Source organism: Tachysurus fulvidraco, chromosome 2 (assembly GCF_022655615.1).
Source record: "Tachysurus fulvidraco isolate hzauxx_2018 chromosome 2, HZAU_PFXX_2.0, whole genome shotgun sequence".
NCBI classification, from domain to species: Eukaryota; Metazoa; Chordata; class Actinopteri; order Siluriformes; family Bagridae; genus Tachysurus; species Tachysurus fulvidraco.
Genome location: NC_062519.1, coordinates 38,405,867 through 38,423,179, shown reverse-complemented (window position 1 = coordinate 38,423,179; position 17,313 = coordinate 38,405,867). Strand labels below are relative to the sequence as shown.

At 42.2% G+C, this 17,313-nt stretch overlaps 1 protein-coding gene across 9 annotated transcripts in view; it reads left to right on the top strand.

Moving 5' to 3' along the window:
* The window catches only part of myo9aa (myosin IXAa), a 105,723-nt gene that overhangs the window by 83,768 nt on the left and 4,642 nt on the right, over window positions 1-17,313 (top strand). For 6 of the 9 annotated variants that reach the window (XM_047810374.1, XM_047810373.1, XM_047810377.1 and 3 more), the window contains 25 exons: window positions 1,524-1,652; window positions 1,874-1,913; window positions 2,013-2,135; window positions 3,561-3,641; window positions 3,728-3,838; window positions 5,980-6,102; window positions 6,346-6,495; window positions 7,797-8,110; window positions 8,437-9,876; window positions 9,968-10,067; window positions 10,308-10,505; window positions 11,925-12,028; window positions 12,148-12,275; window positions 12,364-12,572; window positions 12,675-12,791; window positions 13,167-13,355; window positions 14,134-14,181; window positions 14,274-14,385; window positions 14,653-14,714; window positions 15,255-15,447; window positions 15,552-15,680; window positions 16,023-16,128; window positions 16,274-16,405; window positions 16,627-16,750; window positions 16,886-16,939. In XM_047810374.1, the coding sequence (XP_047666330.1) occupies window positions 1,524-1,652; window positions 1,874-1,913; window positions 2,013-2,135; window positions 3,561-3,641; window positions 3,728-3,838; window positions 5,980-6,102; window positions 6,346-6,495; window positions 7,797-8,110; window positions 8,437-9,876; window positions 9,968-10,067; window positions 10,308-10,505; window positions 11,925-12,028; window positions 12,148-12,275; window positions 12,364-12,572; window positions 12,675-12,791; window positions 13,167-13,355; window positions 14,134-14,181; window positions 14,274-14,385; window positions 14,653-14,714; window positions 15,255-15,447; window positions 15,552-15,680; window positions 16,023-16,128; window positions 16,274-16,405; window positions 16,627-16,750; window positions 16,886-16,939 (4,516 nt within the window). The remainder of the gene's footprint in view (window positions 1-1,523; window positions 1,653-1,873; window positions 1,914-2,012; window positions 2,136-3,560; window positions 3,642-3,727; window positions 3,839-5,979; window positions 6,103-6,345; window positions 6,496-7,796; window positions 8,111-8,436; window positions 9,877-9,967; window positions 10,068-10,307; window positions 10,506-11,924; window positions 12,029-12,147; window positions 12,276-12,363; window positions 12,573-12,674; window positions 12,792-13,166; window positions 13,356-14,133; window positions 14,182-14,273; window positions 14,386-14,652; window positions 14,715-15,254; window positions 15,448-15,551; window positions 15,681-16,022; window positions 16,129-16,273; window positions 16,406-16,626; window positions 16,751-16,885; window positions 16,940-17,313) is intronic. The other 3 variants (XM_047810381.1, XM_047810375.1, XM_047810380.1) reach the window with 2 other exon arrangements.

Below are 17,313 nucleotides of genomic sequence, written 5' to 3'. Positions count from 1 at the left end.
AATAATCCTACCCTGATCTAGTGCTCAGATCTTTAATATCAGCTATCTTGTGAGTCAAACGTGTCCGATACATTACCCTAAAAATGTTAAGAATGCTCTGACAGCCTTCATTTTGTTTTGCAAAAATAATCCCTAACCCCAAAACATTCCCACTTTTAGTGGAATTTTGTGCTTGTTCCTCACGACTTGCTCTTACCGTGTGTGGAACCGAACTATCGTTCACGGGCCTTTGCTGTCTCTGTGTGTGGTAGAGCCACTGGAGCAGGTTTAATTCACACACAGCTGCAAAATAAACCTCTCGGCAGCCACAGCCCTCTTGCTGTCCCTGGAGATGGATGTGCTGTAGCTTTTCTTTCCCTGGACACTACAAACACTTCCAATGGATGGTCTTTCTTTCTTTCTTTCTTTTTGTTTAGCTCGTGCTTAAGTGGTTTGTGTTAAATGGTTTTCACTGGGATTAGGGTTAACTGTCCCGACCTCTTAAAAGCTAAATGTGCTTCTGTTTGTTCAGCCGGGGAAGCAGGAGCGGCTTTACCTCGCAGTGCCAGCGCTCCCACAGGGATTTGACTTGTAGTACAGTGCTCGTACTCGGTCCATACTGATAACCCAGGTGTCCTTTAATGTCATGTTTGCAAAGTTGTGGAAAGACAGTAATTCAAAAGGCTCTCAGAGACAAATATTAGCCATTTTTATAGTCCTACGTTCTAGCGTCCATGAAATCAAAATACAGATAAGGTCGGTGCATTTTTTTTATTTCTTTTTTCTTTTTTCTTGATATTTGAAGAGAATCCAACTGGACCACTTAACACATCGAGGCGACTCTACTTTTAAATTAGTTCAGGTTGTTCGTCGCTGTAAAGACAAACTGTATGGTGGGCCTGTGCTCCACGATGGCACAAACACGCTCGGAGACGCACTGCACGGTGGAGTGTTTGGTCTGTGTTCGAATGTAATCAGGATGGTGTTGTGTCTAAGGTCAGGACCCACAATTACTCCTCTGTTCTTCCCGATCTCAACAGTGTTATGCAAAGAAACTACAGTTTTGGTGATGGGATCATGGTTTGAACTCTCGTCACCCTACAGCTTCAGAGTTAATGTCATGTCTGTGTGGTGGTTTGCTTGTTCTCCCCATGACCACGTGGGTCTCCTCTGGGTTATCCAGTTTCCTTACTCCTCCCAAAAGCATGTGCTTGGTGACTTCCTGCCCAGTGTTCCCATCCAGGGTGACACTGAGCACTGCTTCCTGAAGATGAATGACAGAATTATGGGATAGATGATAAAGTAAATCTTAATCGGTTTGTGTTGCCCTGGATAGCTCCAAAAGCTGCACAAAATGCCAGAAGAACACTGAACAGCTGCAGTCTAGATTTTCAGCAAAAGTACTACATGTTTCATTACTGATACTTATGGGCTTAGGTCAGGCACATGGAGCCCATATGTATGCAGATTTGGAACTGAGTGTTAGTCTTTTGAGAATGTGTGTGCATCAGTTTGAGTGCATGTGTGTTCATGCTTCCCATTAGGGACGGAAGGAGCGGACGGTCAGGGAGACAAAGTCGACTGTCTACAGGCAGCTCGATCACTGATGATGAGGGAATCTTCATCAACTCTACCAGCAGCAAGCTTCTAGAGAGAGCTCATGGCATTCTGATGTAAGGCATTTCACATTCATCACATTCCTTGAGACAGCCTTTCTCCAGAAAGAAAAGTGCTGTGTGGTAACAAATTTGAGCCCAACACCAAACTTTAGGAACCAAACTTATTTTGAGTGACTCTACAGTGTGACTCTACAGTGTGACTCTACAGTGTGACTCTACAGTGTTAAGTCTGGTCTACAGTCAGTCTTAACCTTTTTTTATTTCCCTGTATACAGGCGGAACAAAAACTACAAAATGAAACCCAGTCTCCCGAAGGTGAACATTACAGAAGTACTAACTCATCCTTTAATTCTAGTTTTGAGAATATCCTGTTCATGTTGATGCTGGTGTTGGTTTTTGTGTTGTGCACTTCAGCACCTGCTGGATGTGAAGTCCCTGAAGTACCTGAGCAACCTGACGCTGCATGATCGCATCACCAAGTCCCTGCTGCACCTCCACAAGAAAAAGAAACCACCGAGTATTAGTGCCCAGTTTCAGGTTAGTGTGCTTCTCTCTCTCTCTCTCTCCCTCTCTCGCCCTCTGTCTCTCTCTCTCTCTCTCTCTCTCTCTCTCTCACTCTCGCGCCCTCTCTCTCTCTCTCTCTCTCTCTCTCCCTCTCTCGCCCTCTGTCTCTCTCTCTCTCTCTCTCACACACTCTCGCGCCCTCTCTCTCTCTCTCTCTCTCTCTCTCTCTCTCGCTCTCTCGCTCTCTCGCTCTCCACCCACCTTGTTATTCTCGGCTGACCACAGTTGTCCTCGCCCATATTTATGAGCTTCAGCAAAAATAATTACATCATGTCTGTTTTTTTCCCCCCCCATTCAATCATTTTTTTTTCGGACTATGTTTATTTTATTTCTTTCTTTTTTTTAATTTTTTTTTAATTCAGTTTAGTTTTTTATCTCCTTTGTTCCTTTGTCTAATGGCTACACAGTAAAACCCCATTTAGCATCTAAATCACATTCATATCTGTGTAGTGTTTAGGAATACATGGGATTCTGATTTCTTGTTCTGATGATTCTCAGCAAGACGTAAACACCCTTTTCTGTGTGTAGTCACGCAGCCTTTGGCAACAGGCCTGCACAAATGTGTGGATGACCTCACTTCCCACCCACATCCTGTTGTGGGGCTGATTGCTCTCTATTTGGAAGGAGAGAAAGTGAATTCCAGACCACCAAAATAGATTCTTTTCCTTCCTTCCTCCCTTTAGTAAAGACACACACACACACACACACACACTCACGGGTGAGGTGGGGACCGGCTGTGAATGATGTCGTCCCAGTTACTTTGTCCTCCGAGATGAACTCTGTCTCAACTCACAGGAAGTAAATCACACCAGCCCACGCTGATTGGTCCCTCTACACCACCCTAGTTTGTTACTTTACAATAACTCATATGCGCAGGTTATAAAATCATCATCAGGGTCTTTCATAATATAAAGCCATCATCAGGGTCTCTCATAATATAAAGCCATCATCAGGGTCTCTCATAATATAAAGCCATCATCAGGGTCTCTCATAATATAAAGCCATCATCAGGGCTGAAAATATGTTAGACGTGAGATACTCACACTTTAAATGAAGCCTGTCGCAAGGTTTAACAAAATGATTTGTTTCATGTTCTCTCTCTCCCTCTATCTCACACGATCCACTGACCACCCTACACAAGGAAATCAGGCGGAAAGAGAAAGAGAGAATGCTAGATAGAGGAGACATAGATATCCCATCTCTATATATATCAAGCTATATATAAACTCTACTCTCTCTCCTTCTCTCCCTCTCTCTCTCTGACTCTCCCCCTCTCTCTCACCCCCTTACCCCTATCTCTCTCTCTCTCTCTCTCTCTCTCTCTCTCTCTCTCTCTCTCTCTCTCTCTCTCTCTCTCTCACACACACACACACACACCCTCTCCCTCTCTCTCTCTAGGCATCTCTTAATAAGCTGATGGAGACTCTTAGCCAGTCCGAGCCCTACTTTGTGAAGTGCATCCGGTCGAATGCAGAGAAGGTATATTTACACAGTACCATCTCTACCATTTCTACATGTAATCAAAACAAGTAGGTGTTTATTTTCATTATTTCTCTTCCTACAAGCTTCCATTGAGATTTAACGACGGTCTGGTGCTAAGGCAGCTTCGCTACACAGGCATGCTGGAGACCGTACGAATCAAACAATCAGGATACAGCATCAAATATACCTTTCAGGTATTTACACACAAACACATTCAGAGTCCATAAACATTCTCAGATCCACCTCTAGAAGTTGGACTGGACTTTTCTTCCATTGTTGAGGGGTGGATAAGGTTTAGATCATTTCCTGTGTTCGGTCATAACCATGGTATCCAAGGCCGAAATCATGAAATCACTGTTTCCAGTTTGTCGTCTTTCGTGCCTGGGTGTGGTCAGTGAGCATGAGTTGTTGTTATTGTTGGCATTGTTTTATGTCACATAGCAGGAGGTCAGAAATGTAACTGATATAATGTTTGTTTTTTAGGGTTATTTTCAATATAACAGAACTAACAGTAAATAAGTCCTAGATAAAGTATGTCAGTTTTTAGTATTTATGTTGAGAGATGTTATGTTGTCCATCATACAATCTTTATTACATGGACAGCGCAGTGGTTAGAACTGTGAGCTTGTGATCAGAAGAATAAATTCCCCAATTGCCAAATACATCATCTGTAACCCCCCCCCCCCCCTTGTGGCAGCTGCAGGCAGTGACATTTTGGTCAAGTCAAGTCATTTTCTTGGGAGCGAGCTCCAGAAATTGCAGAACCATTTACATACAGTGGTTAAGAAACAGAAATTAGAACAATTTACGTACAGGTGAAAAATGTGCAAAATGCTCATACATAGTCAGTACACACTGTACTACTGTACTACTAGACATATTTACAATGCACTACACATTATATACATTATGTGTGTATATATATATATATATATATATATATATATATATATATATATATATATATATATATATATATATATATATATGTATATGTATGTATATATATATATATATGTATGTATGTATGTATAAATATAAATATTATATATATATGTATATGTAACGTGTTAAGGTGCAACAGACTGTACAGATACAGAAATGTCCTGTGGTACAGATAGCTTATTTTCAGATAGATTATTATATTAAATTAAATGCAGTGTGTGTGTGTGTATAGTCCAGTGTGTATAAAGGCAGTATAAATGCAATAAAGGCTGTGTGCGCGTGCCGGCGTGCGCGTGCGTGTGTGCGCGTGCCGGCGTGCGCGTGCGTGTGTGCACGTGCGTGTGCATGTGTGTAGTCCAGTGTTGAACTGTTGAAGTTAGAGTGCAGTGTGTAGCATACCACGTTGTGGAAGTATGCTGTAGGCTGTGTTAGTTATGGCTGTTAATTATCTGATAGCCTGAAGGGAAAAAGCTATCCCTCAGTCGACTAGTGCGGGATCGGATGCTGCGGAGACGTCTTCCTGAGGGGAGCAGAGAGAGCAGTCTGTGGGAGTCATCAGTGATCCTCCGAGCTTTCATGCCTCTGTGAACTAAAGCCAGGGCAGGTGTAGCTGAGATACCTACAACGAAATGTGCCGGAAGTAATATATGACTGATAAGTACTACTCAACTGAAATGGATTAAAGACCCCCCCCTGTTCTTGGCTAACAGTTATGCTGTAGCTCATCTGCCTCAAACGTAAACATCTTTATTATCTACAACATTTGTAAAGTGGTTATTTGAGTTACTCCAGAGTATTTTGGAGTAACAAATGATCTCCTGGGATTTTCACACACATCCATGCCAAGGTCAAAGTCACTGAGATCACATCGCTGGTGAGTGTATATTTAAATGAATTGTTCTGCCACATGCTGTTAATTTTGTTGTCATTTCAGATGAAGGTTTTTACAAATATAGTTGGCTTTTTGGGTAAAGTATTTCGCATCTCGAAAGCCCCGCATCCGTGTGCCCACACGAGTCCTTAATAACCGAGTTAAACTGTTTTCATCTGTGGTAAATCCCCTGGCACAAGAGTGATGTGCAGCCTTTATTGCTGAATGTCTGGACCATGTGCTCACCTTGGCAGTCTGACCTCCTCCACAACCTCGCTATTGTTCGTTATGAATGTGGCTCACAATAATTACATACACAGAGCATCTGTTTCCCGTGCTGCCCACCGCTATGGCCTACAGAGAGGCAGGCTTGTGTTCCTTCAGCAATAATGTTTTTCTAATCATTTTAACTGCTTTGAATACGTCTAATATTCACTGCAGGGGAACAGCTGTATGACATAATGACTTCTAAGTAGATAATACATCTCATCAGGTCAATTTTCTCGTATGATCCATCAGGACTTTGTACGGCACTTTCGTGTGATGCTACCCGAGGACCTACCGGCCGTACAGGAGGACATCAGGAGCTACTTCTGCCAGGTGGACCTCGCTCAAGATGGCTTTCAAGTGGGCCACACAATGGTATGAATCCACCTTTTAAACATTTAATGAATCTGTTAACTTAGTGGAATTTAATTTAAGTGACTCAGGCCTCCAAAGGACAACAAGCCCTAACTACTATGGCACACAGGCAACTTTTATTAGTCACATTCCTAGAGAATGTGTCGTATGCGATGTAAAGTCACTAACCGTGTGTGTGTGTGTGTGTGTGTGTGTGTGTGTGTGTGTGTGTGTGTGTGTGTGTGTGTGTGTGTGTGTGTTCAGGTGTTCATGCGCGAGGTGGCACGGCAGAGGCTACAGGATCTGCTACATCAGGAGGTGCTGCGGAGGACAGTCAATCTACAGCGCCGTTTCCGAGCCGTGCGGGAGAGGAAGAGTTTTCTCAGGATGAAACATGCCGCCTGCCTCATACAGGTACTGCTCGTATCTCTAAAAATAATCATTTCCATTTCATTCAACTTTATTTTCAGCAATGGTTTCTTCAGCACTGTAGGCATGGTTGTTTTCTATACTTTTCCGCTCTATCAAACCACTCTCGTGTTTATTCAGAATTTGGGTGGACTGATTTTTTTTGGCTCTGTGTAATACTGAAAAAATATTGTTGGTAGTTCTGTGCTATTTCTGAGCTTTTCAGTAGCTCATTAGCTCGTTTAAAAGAACATGTGGTGCAGCTTTGCTTAAAGGATCAAAAATAAATATGTTCAGTGCTTGCAATCTAAAGCTGGGAAAAGATCTATGGAAATGTAAATATTGTATTGGTAATGGAAACCATTTCAGACTGATGTTGTTATAATGTCAATCCTTTGAGCAACTGAAAAAAAATCACTTCTATTTCTTTTAGACATTAATGCATTTAATTCAATTTCTTTTCTTCTTCTAATACATAACTAGATGAAACGGTTCCATTTGTTTTACATCTGTTAGTCTGACACTTCAGTTATTAGTCTGTTTGCAGAGCCAGACTCGGAATGGACATTTATTTAATTAATTTTTTTTCGACTGCTTGGTTTGGTTTAGTTTCACATTGCACAGTTACATAAACCAAAACCAACAACAAATAAATGGGCTAAGGGTTTGTAAGGCTGAAAATATCTTCACAAAAATATCTCCCATTAATGGTGAGGATGGAGTTGATGTAATATATATATGTATATATATATATATATATATATATATATATATATATATATATATATATATATATATACGTATATATATATATATATATATATATATACGTATATATATATATATATATACGTATATTATATATATATCTATATATACGTATATATATATATGTATATATATGTATCTATATATCTATATATATATATATATATATATATATATATATATATATATATATATATATAATTACCGTGTGAGTAAAGAAATTGACTGAAATATTATTTTGCATTCACGGTTTTTTTTCCCAAACATCCAGGACACGTCGCATTTCTACAGTTTGCCGCCCAGCATTTTGGCTCAGTTTGCACATCACAACCCACATCTACAGAAAAATGCTGCCGTAACCCAAAACACATGCCATATTTGATTCATATCCTGTAGTGGATTTAAAATGACTTCTCCCTGCAATTGAATTAATCTAGTCGGTCACACCGGACTGGACCGAGAACACCTCGCTCAGACTTTCCTGGAGCGTTTATTTTGATTTGGGTTCTCACACACACACTCTGTATGTTTATGCACAGGACTGGTGGAGGAGTTGTCAGGCCAGGCAAAGAGACGAGCAGCTGAAGTATGACGATAATGTCCAACAGGGAGCGGCAATCTGCATCCAGTCAGCTTGGAGAGGTTTCCAAGAGCACCGCAGGTTCTTGCTATGGAAAGAAGCAGTACAGATTATCCAAAGGAACTGGAGACTGTGCTCGTATAGACGTGGTCAAGCTGCCGTCACGATCCAGGCTGCCTGGAGAAGCTACAAGGCCAGAGAGCTGTACATGCACCAACGTCACATCATCAGTCTTTTCCAAGCAGCATGTCAAGGCTTTTTGGCAAGGCAGAGGTAAGCGACTTCCCTCACTACTGAGAGCTACTTTGTTTAGACATATTGCTTAATAATACAGGGCCCTAAAAATATCAGTCCAATCCATGGCCTAAGCGGTTTCATGCCTAGGCCTTACTGGTAGTCAGCCAAGCAGAAATCTCTTGATTTACACAAACACTCCAGCACTAAGCAGGAACAGATTGTGGGAGAAGTGTAAAGTTGTTTTGGTCCTGTTTCAGTTTGGGTAAATATTTATTTTATTCCTGTCGTTTTGCATAGAAGTAAGAATTCAAACAGTGTATATTTGTCAGCAGTTTTCAGCAGTCTACGTTTCAATTATGTAGGTTCCAAGAACTGAGAGAGCAGAAGTTGAAGGACACCCAGCTGCCGAATGGACAAACAAGCCCATCTTCAGATGTGAGCACGTGGGAGGACCGTCCTTATGAGGAGCGGGAGAGGAGCCCCCAGCGACACTGTGAGGTCAAGGCACCTCAGGAGGAGCTGCATCTGAAGAATAAACAGATACAAGGAGAAGAGGCAGAATCACAACTGCGGACTCCAGTGGTGATCAGAGAGAGAGCACGGCCGTTTGACGACTCCAACCTGAAAACACGGGCGAAGAGAGAAAGTCGACGAATGCGAGAGTTGGAGCAGGCCAAGTTTAGCCTGGAGCTGCTTAAGGTGCGTACGACAGGAGGGACATCTCCTTCTGAGGACAGACGCTGGTCGGTGGAGTTTGCCAATGATGGTGCGCTCTCACCTCAAGGCACTCCAGATAGCCAAAGCTCTAAAGGAAGCTTTGAGCTGGTTAGTATGGATGACTATGATAAAGAAAAAGTGCAATGTGATGGGGCTGGGGACATGAACTCTTCAATTTCAGCACCACCCCAGCATGAAGTGCTCCCCAGCAGCCCCAGGCTTACATTTCCTCTAGAACCTCCATCACCTGGTGCTCTGTCTCACAGTCCCAAAGCTAAAGCAGACAACCTGCCTGCTTTGCCCAAACTGGAGAACTCCCTTCCTACATTCTTCATTCCCCCAGTAGATAACAGCTCTATATTTGCAAAGTCTAGTTTAGACTCGTCCACCTCACAAAATCAGAGTCCGGAAAAAACAGTAAAGGACAGGATGGAATCTTCTCGCAGACCAGTAGTTGTTGTTATTAACATGCAGAAGGAAACCATGTTTGATGCAGCAGATTTAAAGCTACCAGAAGTAAGAGAGCGTTCTGCTCAGACCATTGAGCCACCCAGCCCGACGCAAGGTGAAAATTCCACCCGGTCCGTGCTGGAGAGGCTCGAAAAGCTCAACGAGGCCAAACAAGTGCGGCAGAAGCACCAGCAGCAGCAGAACGAGAAGGAGATGATGGAGCAGATCCGGCAGCAGAAGGAGATCCTGGAGAAACAACGCAAGCACTTTGCCCAGTTTGAGAGAGAGATGTTTGAGAAGCAGAGGGTTGAGGCCATGCAAAGGATTGAGCAAAGCAGGCAAGAAAGATCTGAAAAGGCCACAGAGAGAAGTTCTCCTAAAGCACAGCCAGAGCCCCATGTCATCTCCTCGCTACAAACCCAAGAGAAACCGGGTACACAACCCAGCCCAAGCGGAAGACCAAAGGACAATCAGAATGTGTCAGATGGATGGTCTCCAAAACTCACCTTAGAGTCTCAAGAAGGTGCTGACAAAGAAGCTCTAAGGAAACCATCTACCTCAAATGTCAACATTAACATGACTGAGCGACATGGAGAATTTTTTTTCTCCCCCAAAGACAAGGCTTCCTTCTCAAAGTAAGTGTTGAACTCTCCATAAATTACATGCTGGCATTCAGCGAGTGTATAAACGAATTGAGTGGAAACTTAATGACTGACTGTGTTTTAGGTTCGAAAAGGAATTAAGCGCTAGAGGGAAGTCAGCGGGAGTTCAGAAGGAGGCCAGAATTTCAGAAATCAAATCCTCAAAGCCCCTGAAAGGTCGTGAGGTGAGGGAAAAAAAACGACTCGTAAGCAAATTAGTGTTACATTTGACACCACCAGCTTGGTATACAGTAGCCTTTCAAATCCTCAGGAATTTGTATTATTATTACTCACATGTGCATTTGTGTACGTAATGTAAGAACTGTTAAGGAGAGACCATCTTGGATCACAGGAGCACCTGCTTGCAAAGCGGGGGTGTCACAGGAGCGTTTTTTACTTGTGTTGTTATTATTTTGGTTGATCAGGTTACCAGACCAGGCCATAAAAAAGCCCGCATGGCACGGACACGCTCAGACTTCCTGACCCGTGGTTCAAATCCTCCAGGGGAGGGGGAGTCAGAGGAGGAAGAGTTTGATGAGACCCCTCCGTCTCTTGGCCCACCCCTCCCCAAGCAGGACTCAGAGGGGGGGACACTAGACGCATGTCACAGTGACTCTGAAATGGTAATTAAACGGTCCACGCTTCCCAAAACGGGCTCTTGTGGCTCCAGACCCAACAGCGTGGTTTCTCTCTACAGCTAACCTACAGAATCTCCTAGACCTCTGTACTCACCACTTAAAGAGCTGCAGCACTGTGCATGTCACAGTGTATACTGTAATCTGGGAAACACGTCTTGAAAATCATCCTCATCTGTGATGGCATCTTTATTTCTACATTATCTGCATTAACATTGCAGTCAAACCAAAGGATTTCTCGCACCGTTTATCAGTTCTCCGTAGATTGTTGCACAGACATTAAAAACTCCTTTTGTTGTTTTGAGCCGAGCCACACAGATGTGGATAAAACCAAGCGTGTTTCTGCTTCTGACTGTAAAATCACGTTCTACGTTTTAACCCACAATACGCTTGGCATTCTGATTATTGCACTAGATTAGACAGTAACAGACAGTGTAGCTCTGGGTTGCCTACGAGATACGTTGTCCAGAGAGTCTCATTGTCTCTGCACCCAGAATAACGATCGCTGCATGCTCTTTAGGCACCGACTCTTTCTCTGTCTTCACCGGTAGTTTCCTCTATGCGCCAGGAGCAGGACGTCTCCGGCGTCTCCTCTGTTCTTCCTTTCCCCTGTAGATTTGTTCACAGCCGCTCACCATCTCTTCTCTGGCCTTCCATTGCTCTTGCACTGTTTGTAGCAAACGTTCCCTTTCATTGAGATTGTGTATGTTGTGTTTAAAGGAATATGCCATTGTTTTAAGGGCATCTGCTAAATGTCTTAAATGTTTCAGTCTCTTCTGTAGTGTGTGGATTATTATTATTTATTATTATTATTATTATTATTATTACAAGAATTTTGTCAGGAAAGAACAGAACAACTCGTTTACTCCAAACTTACAATGTCAAAGTTGATTACAACATTTTTTAGGTTTTGTAGAACACTTTTCCACCTTATTTTTTTAGTCAACATTGTTTGTATGAATACGAATCTTTAAAGCCAATCAGTTCGGTTAAAACGGACATCCGATTTTATAATCTAAAGGTACGCTAGAGTAACATCTAAATAAGACTTTTTCTTGTCTAAGTACTTGGTAATGTATTTTAAACTGGAATAAGAGTCGTCCTTAGACACAGTGAAATTCTTGTCTGTGGTATCGTACACACACTACAGATGCAGTAGATCGCACTGGTTGTCCTATCGATCTGTATATAAAAGCTATTGACGATCTGAAAATGATAAAGTAAAGGGATGCTTGCTGAAATAGGATTCATTTTCTCCATGTACGTTATTGTATAGCAGAGCTAAGTGTATTTGATAATAAAATATTCGATCATTATTTATGTGATACATTTTAATGTGGCCCAAAAGCCCAAATAACAGAAACGGTTTCTTTATGAGTTTAAACGAACTGCTCTGTCATTTCTCAGCCATTGACTTTCAGCGAAGAAAAGCGGACGATGCACAAAGCCATGTCTTCTGGAGACCTCGGCAAGAGCGACTCCCTGAGGAAGATTTCACACGGAGATGGAAGGTTGGAATCTAATCGTCTTTAATTTATTTATTTTTACTTTTTTTTTTCTTTTCACAAGCAGCTATTTTTCCTCACAATTATCAGGAACTGAACTTTCTTTTTTGTGTCTGCGTGTTCAGGGTTCGAGGCAAGATGAAGTTCTGGGGAAAGACAAAGCAGGGAGAGAAGAAATCCTCCAGAGACAGACTGTTTGCTGGCGAGTCTCTAGATGGGGACTATCCTGATACTGCCCTCCTCATGGCTGAAGGTGAGATGATGGTTCATTTAAATGTCACATTAAAAAGGTTTTCATGTATACAGAAATGATGAAGCTTTTTTTTTTAATGTGTATCTAGGGGAGTGCTTGTCCCCTCCTCACAGCCCTGACTTCAGCTCCCTACCAGAGTTCAAGGAGAACAAGGAGCCCTCGCCCAAAGTGAAGCGGCGCCGTAGCGTGAAAATCAGCAGCGCAGCTCTCGAACCCGCCCAGTGGCAGAACGACGATCTGCAGATCCTCACGTGTGCCAGTGACTACAAGAGTATGAACGAGTTCCTCATGAAGAAGGTACTGAGACCGTTACCGCTGTACAAGCTCTTCCCTGAATTAGAGGATCTTATCATTCTGTTAAAAGTACAACATTAATGCTAAGCACCTAATGTCTCACAGATTGGCGATCTAAATACGGAGGACAGCAAGAAAGACACGATAATGGATGTTGTGTTTAAAAAGGCGCTAAAAGAATTCCGCGTGAACATTTTCAACTCCTATTCCACCGCTTTGGCTGTGAGTAATTAAATGAACACGCCTCTGTTAAGTGTAAAAAAAAAAAGTATTCTACAATACATCATTTTGTATATTATTTATAATAATCTTATTTATAACTTTCACTATTTAAGGGTATACACGCTTTTGCACTTAATTGTAGATTTTTGTTGAGGTAAGCTTGTATTCCTGTATGTAACAGTTTCCAGGCTGATGTAAGTTAGCCATAGTAACTAGATTATTGAGAAAATACGCGGAATGACACGTAGCCTTCAGTTTTAAAAAGAATCATTTTTTTGTACACTCTTTAAAATCCTTGCCTAACTAATCGGTTGACGTTATTTAGGAGAGTGTTGGCTTCTGCACCTGATCTCTTCTGTTTATTGTTTTGTGCAGATGGATGATGGGAAGAGTATACGCTATAAAGACCTGCATGCATTGTTCGAGCAGATCCTTGAGAAGACCATGCGTCAGGAGCAAAGAGACTGGGGCGTGTCACCGGTTTGTGTTTGGGTCAACACCTTCAAAGTATTCTTAGATGAGTTCATGACTGAGTACAAGCCACTGCACAGCACCATGAACAAGGTACTGCTCGCTTCTTACCAGATGAAATGTATGTGTTTTTTAACAGAATTTCAATTAGCTAACACTTATTAGCCGTAATAACTAACAGGTACCTAACTGCAGTTGTTGGCCACTATCAGATACACAGACTAGCGTAAGGTCACTGTATAACACACTTCTTTTCTATTACATACTGCCATATTCTTCTCTTTCATACTGCCTATGCACTGCATTTCAATTTCTGAAAGCTGAAACAAAAGCTCCGCTAGCTGGAGTTCTGACATTATCTGGAATTGGCTCTTGAGGGTTTTCAGTGTCTGGTATCAGGGACTCATTTTAGGATCAACTCCAAGGACAGAGTTCCTCTAAAAGCTGTTGGGACAAAGTGGAATGCACACAATTGTGCAAACAGAATGTCTTAACTGTTCCATTACGACACACATAGTGTGTCCTGTGCATAGTGAGCTCCATGAAGACACGGTCTGCCGACGTTGCAATAAAAGATCTCAAGTGTTCTATATACTGTAGAGCTCTGACTTCAACCCGACTAAACACCTTTGAGATCAACTGGAACGCCTTTTATACCTCAGACCTCCTCACCCAACCTCAGTGTCCGACCTCATGAATACACTTGTCCATCCTGGATGGACACATCATTACAATCACACTCCAAAATCCTTTCCAGAAGACTGGAGGTTGTTCTAACAACATTATTATTACAGAATGGGATGTCCTACTGGGATGTATTGTTGTGATGGTCAGGTCCACGTTATTATAACCAGATTTTGAATTGTTCCAGGTCATCAAGCCAGATCGAAAAAAGAGGCGAAAAAAGGACACTGACATTGTGAGTATGGTCACAGCCTGTATATTATTGGCTTTGCAATAAACTATCAGGTTTTTTTTTTGGTTTTCATTTCTTTCGGTTTGTTTAAACAGGTAGAGGAACACAATGGCCATATCTTTAAGTCCACTCAGTACAGCATCCCCACATACTGCGAGTTCTGCTCCTCCCTCATCTGGATGATGGACCGAGCTTGCGTCTGCAAACGTGAGTTTGTGTCCTCTGTTCCCGAGACACCTCACTGACATTTGCCATAACCCCAGTTCACACTAATCAATTTGTTTTTGGCAGAGCTTGTATCTTTTATTTATATATTTATATATATATATAAGAATGGTCTGTCTGTGTCAGGCAGGATGTAGTAGTGCATGTAAGAGCTGCTCCCTACACTGTGTAACATTTCTGTAAGATGTACATGATGACATGATTTTAGATGAAATATGAGACTCATTAGGATGTCCGTGTCGTGTGTAGTTTGCCGGTTCGCTTGCCACAGAAAGTGCTGTTTGAAGACAATCAGCAAGTGCAGCAAGAAGGTAAGGATTTATTACATGCAATATGGAGCTTTAATGTGTGACTTGGACCTCCTTAGGGCTTGTTCTATGACTTAAAGGTAAACTCAACCCTGAAACACATTATGTATGTTTATATTGAATTATAAAATGACTGGGCACAGCAAGTCGGACCCAAAGAGGGCAAAGACAGCTGCATGACACGTTATGAAGAGCGACATGACAGAGACTTGGTCTTGACTAGGTAAAGATCTACAGGATGACTAGGTTGATGCTGGTAATGGAGTTAGCTTATACACATGGGGAGGTAATAAAGCTTACTCTAATCAGACCAAAATAGTAAAGCATTTGTTTCTCTTTGGGTTACCGACCACTAACAGAAGGTAGGCAAATGGCATTATGGGTAATGTAGGAAAACACTAGCCAAAGTGAAAATAGACCAACATGTCTTTACAAAAAAAAATAAAACTCAGTTTTACTCGGAAAGATTAATATGCAAGTTGTTTTAGGTCTATATTAAGATTAAATTTGTGTGTGTGGGTGTGTGTGTGTGTGTGTGACTAGTATGATCCTGAGCTTTCATCAAGGCAGTTTGGTGTGGAAGTGTCCCGTTTGACCCACGACGACCGCTCAGTACCTCTGGTGGTAGAGAAGCTCATTAACTATATCGAGATGCATGGCCTCTACACAGAAGGCATCTACAGGAAGTCTGGCTCTGCCAATAAAATCAAGGAACTGAAACAGGGTCTGGACACAGGTGGGGGTGCTTACACAAGAGAGCTGAGACAACTTCAGACAGCAGTAACGAGCATTATCCCTAACGAATAACATGATCCGTTTGATCGTTTTCTTATTGTACAGATGTGAGCAGTACAAACTTAGATGACTACAACATCCATGTCATCGCCAGTGTTTTCAAGCAGTGGCTGCGGGATTTGCCTAATCCCCTTCTGACCTTCGAACTGTATGAGGAATTTCTAAGAGCCATGGGTAAGTGATTTAGCATTAGGCAAATCTTGTCTTTTGGGAGAGTTGTAATAAAGCCATTTCAATGTGAGATTCGGCTCCATTGTTTTCAAGACAATTGTTAAAATGTATGTATTAATAAGGCAAAATGATACTTCACAAGGTTCTGGATTAAAATGATACCAGGTCGACATTAGGACTGGAAACTTGTTAAAAAGTTGGTACTGTGGGATGTTTTAAATTACACTACCGAGGGTTTTATTTTTTGTATTATTTTTGGCAAACCGGTAAAATCTGAAATAATTACACAAACAGGACGCTCAGTTTTTTGCGAAGAAAAAAAACATCTAGTATGTATGTTATCAGGCCTTCAGGACAAAAAGGAGGTGGTACGAGGGGTGTACTCTGTGATCGATCAGCTCAGCAGAACTCACTTGATCACACTGGAAAGGCTCATCTTCCACTTGGTTGGGTAAGAGACTCCTTAATCCTGCTCCTGTGTACATTCAGATCATTCTCACAGCAGACGGTTGAATATCCATTATGAACATTTACAGTTTATGAACATCCTCCATATGCACATGTACCTTCATATCAGTTCATGGATATTTTGACAGGATTGCTCTGCAGGAAGAGACCAACCGGATGTCTGCCAATGCACTGGCCATCGTCTTTGCTCCCTGTATCTTGCGGTGCCCTGACACGATCGACCCCCTGCAGAGTGTGCAGGACATCAGCAAAACCACAGCGTATGTTCAACATGTGTTCAGTTGACTTGCATTAGCACTAACAGATTTGTTTGAACGCGCTTGCCACTGTTACACTACTGATCCTTTCCAACTGATTATTTCTCAATGTCATGTTTAAAGGCACAATCTTTTCAGCCTTATTGCTTGTATCATGTCAGTTAATCCAAATGTCCTCATTGTGTGTGTGTGTGTGTGTGTGTGTGTGTGTGTGTGTGTTATAGATGTGTAGAGCTGATCATTTGCGAGCAGATGAACAAGTACAAAGCCCGGCTGAAGGACATCAACACTCTGGAGTTTGCTGAGAGTAAAGCAAAGAGCCGCCTGACCATTATTCGCAGGTCTATGGTGAGTAAAAAGAAACAAAGCAGACGGCACCATGAGACCCAACACTCCAACACACATCTACACTTTAACCCTGAATTTGCTGTGTCATATCCCTCTAACCCCGTTCTCTCATGTCCCCTCTGCTCTCTAATCCAGAAGCCCGTAGTAATCGCAGTTAGGTTTATGAGCATAACCCGCATTGCAGCGGCGGTACGTACTCACTCTGTATGCCTCACTCTAGCCATTCTGTAGCACTCCTCATTGGTCCCAGCACTGTGTGGTTTCTGTCACCATCATCACACCACTCCAGTGTATCTGTGTCTCACTCAGTCAGATCACTTCCACTGGCACTGTTCACTCGGTTACAATGTTTTTGTCAAGAGTGGGCATTCGTCACTAGCTGTGTTTTTGTTCTTACAGTTCTGTGTCCTGTTGCGTACCGTACTTCCCGCACTATAAAGCGCACCGGATTATAAGGCGCAGTCTCAATTACGGGGTCTATTTCTGTACTTAACCCATACATAAGGTGCACCGTATTATAAGGCGCATGCTAAAACGTACGGTCTACAAAAAAAGGTAACAGA